Source organism: Engraulis encrasicolus, chromosome 1 (assembly GCF_034702125.1).
Source record: "Engraulis encrasicolus isolate BLACKSEA-1 chromosome 1, IST_EnEncr_1.0, whole genome shotgun sequence".
Lineage (NCBI taxonomy): Eukaryota > Metazoa > Chordata > Actinopteri > Clupeiformes > Engraulidae > Engraulis > Engraulis encrasicolus.
The window spans coordinates 59,865,753-59,874,953 of record NC_085857.1 but is presented as its reverse complement, the minus strand read 5'-3'; the positions used below and the strand labels follow the sequence as shown (position 1 = coordinate 59,874,953).

The following is a 9,201-nucleotide window of genomic DNA, read 5'->3' as shown; positions in this document are numbered from 1 at the left end:
CACACGGCCCCTAACAGCCTCATTACCATAACAAAATGAGTGATTAGTGTATTAGGTAAAAGCCGCCGGGTCAAATGACCCCTCTATGGTACTTCTAGGTAGGCAGAAAAATCCTGGTAGTTCTAGTGTTAACCTAATCATCTGAATCAACAAATTAACTCTAAACACTGGTAAAAGCTTCCTGAGACTTTAAAAAGTCTCAGCCTTGTTCATTACTCAAAACCACAGTCATGGGTTAGACTGCTGGCCTGACTGTGTTTAAAATTGAAGTCAATGGCAGTTTCATTGCATGAGGGTTATGAAAGCCCAGGTATCATTGATGCTTAGCTGTCAGCTGTTTTTTGTTCTTTGATCTGGTGACCCACACTTCCCTCTTCATTATACCCTATAGATTTCCATACCACGTTTTTCTATTTTAAAAACTTCTAATTCTAATTTGCCAGAAATGAAACCCCATTGACAGTCAATGGAATGTTCTGTCTGGACATTCTACGAACGGATGATAAATGAGGCCCCTGGATTACAGATATGGAGGTTGTGAGTTCGAATCCCATTCGGACCCATGTTGATTTTCAAAATGATATCATATGCAGTGTTCCTTAGACAACTTAAAATACCATGTAGGTCATATAGTATCAATGGCAAATGTGCTGGATTAGAGATATGGAGGTTGGGAGTTCGAATCCCACTCGGACCCATATTGATTTTCAAAGTTATATCATATGCGGTGTTCCTTAGCCAACTTAAAATACCATGTATGTCATTTAGTATCAATGGCAAATGTGCTGGATTAGAGATATGGAGGTTGGGAGTTCGAATCCCACTCGGACCCATGTTGATTTTCAAAATTATATCATATGCAGTGTTCCTTAGCCAACTTAAAATACCATGTATGTCATTTAGTATCAATGGCAAAGGTCCTGGATTACAGATATGGAGGTTGTGAGTTCGAATCCCACTCGGACCCATGTTGATTTTCAAAATTATATTATAATTTATCATACGTAGAGAAGATCTCCCATTTCATGTATGAAAAGTAACATTTTTCCAGTCATAATGAAATGGCCTACTTAGAATTTGATGGTGATGGTAATTATTCATGAAAAAGGTAACATTAGTGAATGGGTAGCATGAATTCTGGAAATAAACAAATGAAAATCTTACACAGTGTACCTTTAAGTCTGTGATGCAAACTGTGTGTGTGCAGAAATCTCTGGTGTGTGTGTGTGTGTGTGTGTGTGTGTGTGTGTGTGTGTGTGTGTGTGTGTGTGTGTGTGTGTGTGTGTGTGTGTGTGTGTGACAGGCCGCATGCGCAGTGAATGGAAATAATTTCCACGTCCACGCGCACTACGCCGAGTGGAGTGGTGCGCATGCGTGACCAACAGAGCCGTTTTTAGAGCTGCCATTAGTTATTTTGGACTCAGACTGGTCCCGATGCCCGTTTACTATCTACAACCCGTCAAACTCTGACTCTTCGCCATAGCATAGGACGTAGCTACGGTTTCAAATATCACAAGCCAGCACGACGAGTGACCGATATAGCTCGCAGTCGCAGCTAAACCAAACTAGCGCGTGCTGAGGTTACCTCACGACGGCTGCAGCAGTGAGCCAGAGAGAGCCTCGTCTGACTGGCTGACTTAAACTAGCTGTGTTCAACTAGCTGACTAACTGTCTTTAACGTGTTGTATATATAACTGACTGACTTTAACTAGTTGTCCGTGTTTTGCTAGCTAGCTAGAACGTAGCCGACCCCTTTCGGGACTTGGGAGACATCAGACATGCCGCACACACCGAACTGGCCCCGGGAAGCTATGGGCTTTGGCCACGAGAGAACGGCGTACTTATTATAGTAAATACTTAACGGAAGGTTGATTAAGAAGTTTGTCTGCTGTTTAACAGTGGTCGGTAGAGGGGAGTTGGAGCAATTGTTTTGTAGCCAGTAGCAACACCAGTTAGCAGTGAAGTGTTTTGGCAGAGGCTAGTTTTAGCTATTTAGAGCTAGCCTGTTAGCTATTGCCTCAGCTACGCAGCCAAACAACCACCACACACACTTCATCAACACAGCTCTCCGTGCAGGCAAGCAGCCCAGCGGGACACACAGCTGAGCATGGGCACCTGAGGACGTTCATTCGTGGCGGAATTTCAAAGTGGTTTTGTGCAGTTTCGTTAGTTGACCACAACATCAGCAGCAAAAGCATGTCCTCGAGCGGATTCACGGACTTGCGCGAAAAGCTGAAAGCCATGACCCCGCAGCCTCATCACCGGGAACGGGAGCACCCGGAACGAGACGACGACGATCACGGTGATTTCATTAACCGGCTGCACAACGCGCGCAGCAATGGCACCGGCACCAAGAAACGGAAGCGGCGCGTGGAGTCTGACGAAGATGTCAGCGACCAGGAGGTGCGCGAGACGGAGGCGCGACGCGTCAAGAACGGGATTCAGCAGGTGAGCAGAGCCGACTGGCTAGCAACTAGCTGTATGTGTGCCTTTTAACTAGCAGTGCTTAGCTAAACTACCTGTCTGTTTGGCTGTGTTTAGCTAGCTCCCTCCCTGACTGTCCTAAACTAGCTGTGTTTAGCTAGCCGCCTGTCTGTATGACTAGCTGACTGACTGACGGACGGTCTGACTGTCTGTGCTATACAAGTTGTCTGACTTTTACTAGCTCTACCTGTCTTAAATTAGCTACATGGTTGGCTACCTGTCTGTCTTTAGCTAGCTGTGTGTTTGGCTAGCTGACTGTGTGTGTGTGTGTGTGTGTGTGTGTGTGTGTGTGTGTGTGTGTGTGTGTGTGTGTGTGTGTGTGTGTGTGTTGTACCAGTACAGTTTTTTTCTACTGCACGTGTGTGTGTGTTTGTGTTGTGAGTGAGTGTGTCTGAGAAAGTACACATTCATGTATGTTTTTTACTGCAGTGCGTGTGGGTGATTTTTGAATGTCATTTAGATCATTTATTTGCCGGAAAATCTCAAAATGGTCGAAATAACACATAAGATGCAATGTTTCCAAATCTCAAAAAGGCAAAGAAAAATGTATATTACCTTGGGCCAAAACTTGTTTCCTAATGTTCTGACAACGCTCCCGAACGCTGAGGACTGTTTTTTTTTAAAGAGAAGGACAATGCTCCAGCCACTCAGTCTGGCCAATGAAGCTGTGGATGGAGGACCACCAGATCGGTACCCTGATATGGTCAGCCCAAACGCCAGACCCAAACCCCCTTGAAAACCTCTGTAATGTGATCAAGAGGAAGCTGGATGGTCACAAGCCATCAACCCAAGCTCAGCAACTTGAATTCTTGCACCAGGCCTGGAATAAAGTTATCCAAGAACAATGTGAAGGAGTAATGGAACACATACCAAAATGCATGAAAGCTACAAGTCAAGCTTATTCCACCAAATATTGATTTCTGAACTCTTCCCAAGTTAATGCATTACTATTATGTTGTTTTTAAGTTCATATCAACTTGTTTTCTTTGCCTTTTTAGGGACTTGGAAACATTACGTCTTGTGTTATTTTGACCATTTGGAGATTTTCTGCAAATAAATGATCTAAATGACAATAATTTCTTTCGAAATTTGGAGGAAATGTTGTCGATACTTTATAGAATGAAATAACAATATTTGTTTTACTCAAACCCATACCTATTCATAACAAAATCAGAAAGACTGACCATTTCGAAGTGGTCTCAATTTTTTCTGCGGCTGTATCCCCCTCTCTCTCTATATCTCTCTCTGTATCTCTGTCTCTGTATTACTCTCTACCCCCCTCTCTCACTCTCTCTCTCTTCCTTCCTTCTTTCTCTCTACACCCCTCTCTCTGTATCTCTGTCTATCCTCTTCTCACTTTCTCTGTCTACCCCCCTCTCCCCCTCTCTATCTCTCCTCTCTATCTCCCCCCTCTCTCTCTGCCCCCCCCCTCCTCTCTATCTCTATGAGGAGTGTGTTCGTACTGAGGAGAATATGGACGAGGTGGTTTAACTCTCTCTCTCTCTCTCTCTCTCTCTCTCTCTCTCTCTCTCTCTCTCTCTCTCTCTCTCTCTCGCTCTCTCTCTCTCTCTCCAGGCGATTGTCTTCAGTCCTGATGAGTGTGTTCGTATTGAGGAAAAGATAGACGAGGTCGTTGCCCACGGTGATGCAGGTTTGGATCCTATACTTCACATAATACACTACTCTACCTAGCATGCACCACAACACTGCCCAGCCTGCAACACTAAACTACACTGCTAGATAGATGAGGTGGTTTCCTGTGGTGATGCAGGCTTGTGTGATGAAATTTAGTACAGGGGTGTCAAACTTAAATTTAAAATCTGGTATGAAGTCCAAATTTCATGTTCAAGTCATGTCATTTATGCTAAGCTTTTATCCAAAGTAACTATCGTTAAGGCACAGGGTACAGTCCCTGCATCTTGAACATTAAACACACAACACACACACTGATAATAATATTAAATACCTCCTGTGTACAGGTTTGTATAAAGAGCACACAGTGGACAGAGCAAGCCAGGCCTTCGGCATTGCTTCTAGTCAGGTCAGGAGCAGTACAAATATAGCTTCTGAGCTCCGGAGAAATAGGGACCTCCACCCACTTTGTCAGAAACCAATCAACTTTGAACAGCTCCAACAGCCCTGGGTAGAGGCGTGTTCAAGGCAGTGACATGGTTTACGCGGAGACATTTTATTGGGACTAATACCTCGTTCAAAAAGTCGAGAATCCCAAGAAAGCCGACTTAAACCCTCGGGAAAGTGGGCGTGAAGATTTGGTGACGCAATGTCAGATCGATAATTATCGAGGTTGATCTCAGGCGGAAGTATAGAACAACGAGTTCTCGACCTTATGTTTTGTATGACGACACACGCATCATCAACGTGGCGCCCATGCATGCAATTAGCATGTAAACAGTATCAGAAATGCTAAAATATCATCTTGTAATCACTATCAACAACACCAGTTGATGTCATTCAATTGCAGATGTACATATGTCAGTACTGCTGGTATCTGACTGTTTGATTTAGTCTACTTAAGCTAAAATGATATGTCGTGGGTGTGAAGGCTCAATGTGAGGTGAAAAAAAGAAAAGAGAACCAAAACAAAACACGCACGAATCCCGATTGTTCCGGGATCAGTGGCGTTCATGCGCCAAACTCCAGAACTCGATGGTCATGTGAGCAGTGTCGTCAGCTGTCTCGAGAGGTCCCGAGCTGGTGAAGGCGCCATAAGAATATGTTTGGTTTAAACTTCGGTCCAACTTTTTCTGGCCAGTAGCAAACCGAGGGAGGCGGATTAACCAGGCCATATGGGAAACATGAAACATTATGCAGGGGGTCAGATCAAGAGAGATTTGAAAGTTGATGATAATCAGGCTAGGGCATAGCACCTCAGGAATAATCACTTCTAAAATGTAATATTAACACATTCAATACCAGCCGTTTTTTGGAATTCAGCCGTAGACTCCCAGCCAATTTCATCATTTTATGTCATTTTTTGAACACCCACCGAATATTTTGTCTTCAACCCACAGACACATGTCAGGGCTTGTTCGCCCAAAGCCCAAAAACTCAGCTGTCTGTATATTTTTTACGGTTTGTTTCTAGCTTTCCGAGTTTAAATTGCGGGTCTAAATGCATTTTCACGCCCAAAGAACAACTCCAGTAGCTTCCAAGTAAACTATTTTGGTGCAAAAATCACCTGGTCAGGCAGTTCAGAGCATCTGAAATGCTAGCTGGCTAATGTCACTTGACTGGCAGTTTTTGTTCTGTAGATAAAAGTAGACGTGCCAAAGTACTCACCCAAAAGTAGGTTACTTACTGCTGTGTTGCATGCTGTTTTTCATTACAACCTTCCATTTTACACCTATCCTGATGGCAGCAAAACTCCTAATCCTTCCATATGTTTAGGAATAGGCTAGCTAGCAAGGCAAGTATGTTTTGATTCTACAGCCCAGGAAGTAACTCGAGACGTGACGTGACGTGACGTGATCAGGAAGTGGTTTGACTGGCTATAATAAAACTCAAACACTGTGTGTGTAATAAAATGCACAGATGATGAAATATCCAGATCCTGACTTTGTAGGAGTTTTGACTTTGTAGGAGTTTTGACTTTGTAGGTGTTTTCATGATCTATGGCAGTTCTGTTAATCACATTATTACGAAAATCACACAGAATGTGCATTAGAATGTGTAGATTCAGAATCCAATAAAAAAAAATGTAAAAATGCAATTTTACGGTTTGGGAGCCAACGCATTCGAGGCAAAACATATTTTTACGTGACTTGGTAGTGAATGTGTTAAGTACAATAAAATAATACTTGTAAAATACAATATTTTTATAAAGAAAAATCTGAGAGAAAAGTAATTTATAAAGTGTCCCGAGTAATTAAATTTATGAAATTAATTAGAGTTATTAAAATAATTAAATATTTGTTATGCATTTTATATGTATACTGTATTTTGTTTTCTACAGGTCTTTATAGAGAGCATACCGTCGACAAAGCAACTTTGAGCAATTCTCACTTATAAATAAAATAATATGCAATATGATGTATAATAATAATATTTTATTATGGAATAATGACATAATGTATACTTTACAGGTCTTTATCGAGAGCATACAGTGGACAGAGCCCCGCTGAGGAATAAATACTTCTTTGGAGAAGGCTACACGTACGGAGCCCAGCTGGAGAGGAGAGGCCCAGGACAGGAGCGATTATACTCAGAGGGAGAGGTAACACACACACACACACACACACACACACACACAGCTAGAGAGAAGAGGGATGGGACAGGAGAGCCTTTACACACATGCTGTACTCACACATTACATTACACACGCGCACACATACATACACACCAGGGCTTGACATTAACTTTTTTTTTACTTACCGGCCACTGTGTTTTTTTGTTTCATGACGCTGCACATCTAACCTCTGAAGATGAGGTGCTTAAAGCAAGAAGATGAGTGCCTGGGTTTCTGCATGGAAATAAAACAATGTGTGTATCTGAAATGTGTGCGTGTATGCACGTGCGTGCGTGTGTTTTTTTAGGTGGATGAGATTCCAGGTTGGGTCCATGAGCTGGTGATCTCTCGGCTGGTTGCTAGGGGGTTGCTGAAGGAGGGCTTCGTCAACAGTGCTGTCATCAACGACTACCAACCAGGTAACTACACTAAACTACCCAGCATGCACCGATGGCAGAAAATTTGAACCAGTTAACGTTGATCCGGTCGACTACCTGTTAAATGGCTGCCGGTTAACATCCCTAATTCCGACATTGACGCAATTATTTTGTTGCATTGCCTTCATTTAAAAAAAAATATATATATATTTATATATATATATATATTCTGAGAATGCTGACACTCATACTGTGAAGCCCTATCATTATCAGTACAGCCGATATTTCCATTCATATTCATATAACGCTGTTATATCATAAAGGAGCTGTCCACGCACGTGATGCTTAAATCAGCAACGTAAGACACTTTCCCACGCTACTTCTTAGAAGGGATAAACTTTGTTGCGAGATAATTCCATTGGGTAACTTGTCATGTAGGCTTCAATGTTACCAAAAACATGCAGCGACATGATGGAGCACACGACCCTTGTCTCTTTTTTTTAGTTCTAGAGCGAAGAGCTGTTGTTGTGTCCAAAGGGTTGGTTGTTTCGGGGCAAAAAAAGAGGAATTCCAAAAGGCAAGTCTTATAAATCTGGACACAAATTTACAGTAGGCCTATTAAACTGAAGTCGGTCCCTCCTCTTCTCCATTTTGCACAGGCCTATATATATCTTAAAGGCTACTCAATATATCTTATAGGCTATTCAATCCGTCATTGAAATGGCTTGTCGGTCCACTGCCGGTTCCACGGGCAGAACCGAGTCTCAGCGGTCGTTTCAGGGTTAAAGGCGGCAGATTTATTTCAACACTTGGGTTTTAAATATTCAGATTTAAATCCTGAGACTCTCTCATACAAAAAGCACCAACTTATGTCGCATTCAGAGTCTTGACGGGCGCATATTGGAGAGCTATATAAGTTGAAGGGATGCCTTTCTGCCACAGTCTGTTGTGTCATAGCCTAGCCAGGCCGTGCCCTCCTAGTGACGCAAAAGCTTCAGCAGGACTGGGTACTGAAATTCGGTGCTTTGATGGAACCGAAAGGAAGGCTAAGGTTCTACTTGGCACCAAAACGTGCCTTGTCTGTCAGTTCTACATATCGGTTCCCAGTGTCACAATGACTATGGGAATTTGAGTTTCCCAATGGGCTTTCACTTTCGGCTTTCACAGATGTTCATCACGTCAGTTATCATGACGCATTTGAAACCCCGGAACATCATTAACGCAGTCAGAAGCAGTCGCTTTATCGTAAAAAATCTGGCAAAATTAATTGTGATCACATTCGGGCTTGCAGAGACTGCTGGCAGGCTACAACCCCCTTTTAAACAGGTGGTTAAATCATCTGTGGATAATAACGCTGCTGTTACGAGAGAAGCTACCATCAGCCCATCTTTAATTTGTGTAGGCTTACTGAGAAGAGAAGAGTAGCCTATTTCTAGCATTTGTAGACGGCAAAGAATTAAAATTTCGTCTTCGACACAGCCACTGCAAGCCAAGAAACAGCAAGACAAGGTGTGCAAACAAAGCATTGCATGGTTATGACGCAGATGGTTACATCGGCGTTTGAGGAAAAGTTAAGGTCCTCAACACTATTTGATGCTCCCAAAAGTTGAATGGCACGTTTCGGACTCATGTTTGGTCCAGCACCTGTGCTACTGACGTGCACGCATTCTCTGACATTTTAGATTACACCGTGAATCATGACAAAGTTTCGACTTCATCTCAATAAAAAAAGGAACTCACACCAGCAGCATCAGGTGAGCTCAGTCACTTTTGCCCGCGAGATAACCTACTTTGTTTGGAGCTGTTTTGGGAGGATATTCCGCCACGGCTGACAGATTTGTAACGTGGGTTATCGAAACTGAAGACTCTCTGTGGATACGTTTGCTTGATATAATTATGGACAGTGCAAAGAACTGATTTTTGTGACATTCTGACATTTTTGGAAGAAATATATAATCGTAATAGTGTGCGCCCAGTGCTTTACTGCGTGCGTAACACGCTTCCATTGTTTAATAAAACCTTTTGCATTCAGCATTCAACTGTGAGACGGCAAAATCCCCTGATTTTAAGCCCAAAATCGGATTTTTTCAACAG

General features: G+C 42.7%; 1 protein-coding gene across 1 annotated transcript in view; it reads left to right on the top strand.

The window, feature by feature from the left end:
• Window positions 1-1,375: 1,375 nt before the first annotated feature.
• The window catches only part of alkbh5 (alkB homolog 5, RNA demethylase), a 28,691-nt gene continuing 20,865 nt past the window's right edge, over window positions 1,376-9,201 (top strand). The window contains exons 1-4 of the mRNA XM_063207642.1: window positions 1,376-2,448; window positions 4,060-4,135; window positions 6,588-6,718; window positions 7,038-7,149. Of these exons, the coding sequence (XP_063063712.1) occupies window positions 2,197-2,448; window positions 4,060-4,135; window positions 6,588-6,718; window positions 7,038-7,149 (571 nt within the window). The 5' untranslated portion in view covers window positions 1,376-2,196. The remainder of the gene's footprint in view (window positions 2,449-4,059; window positions 4,136-6,587; window positions 6,719-7,037; window positions 7,150-9,201) is intronic.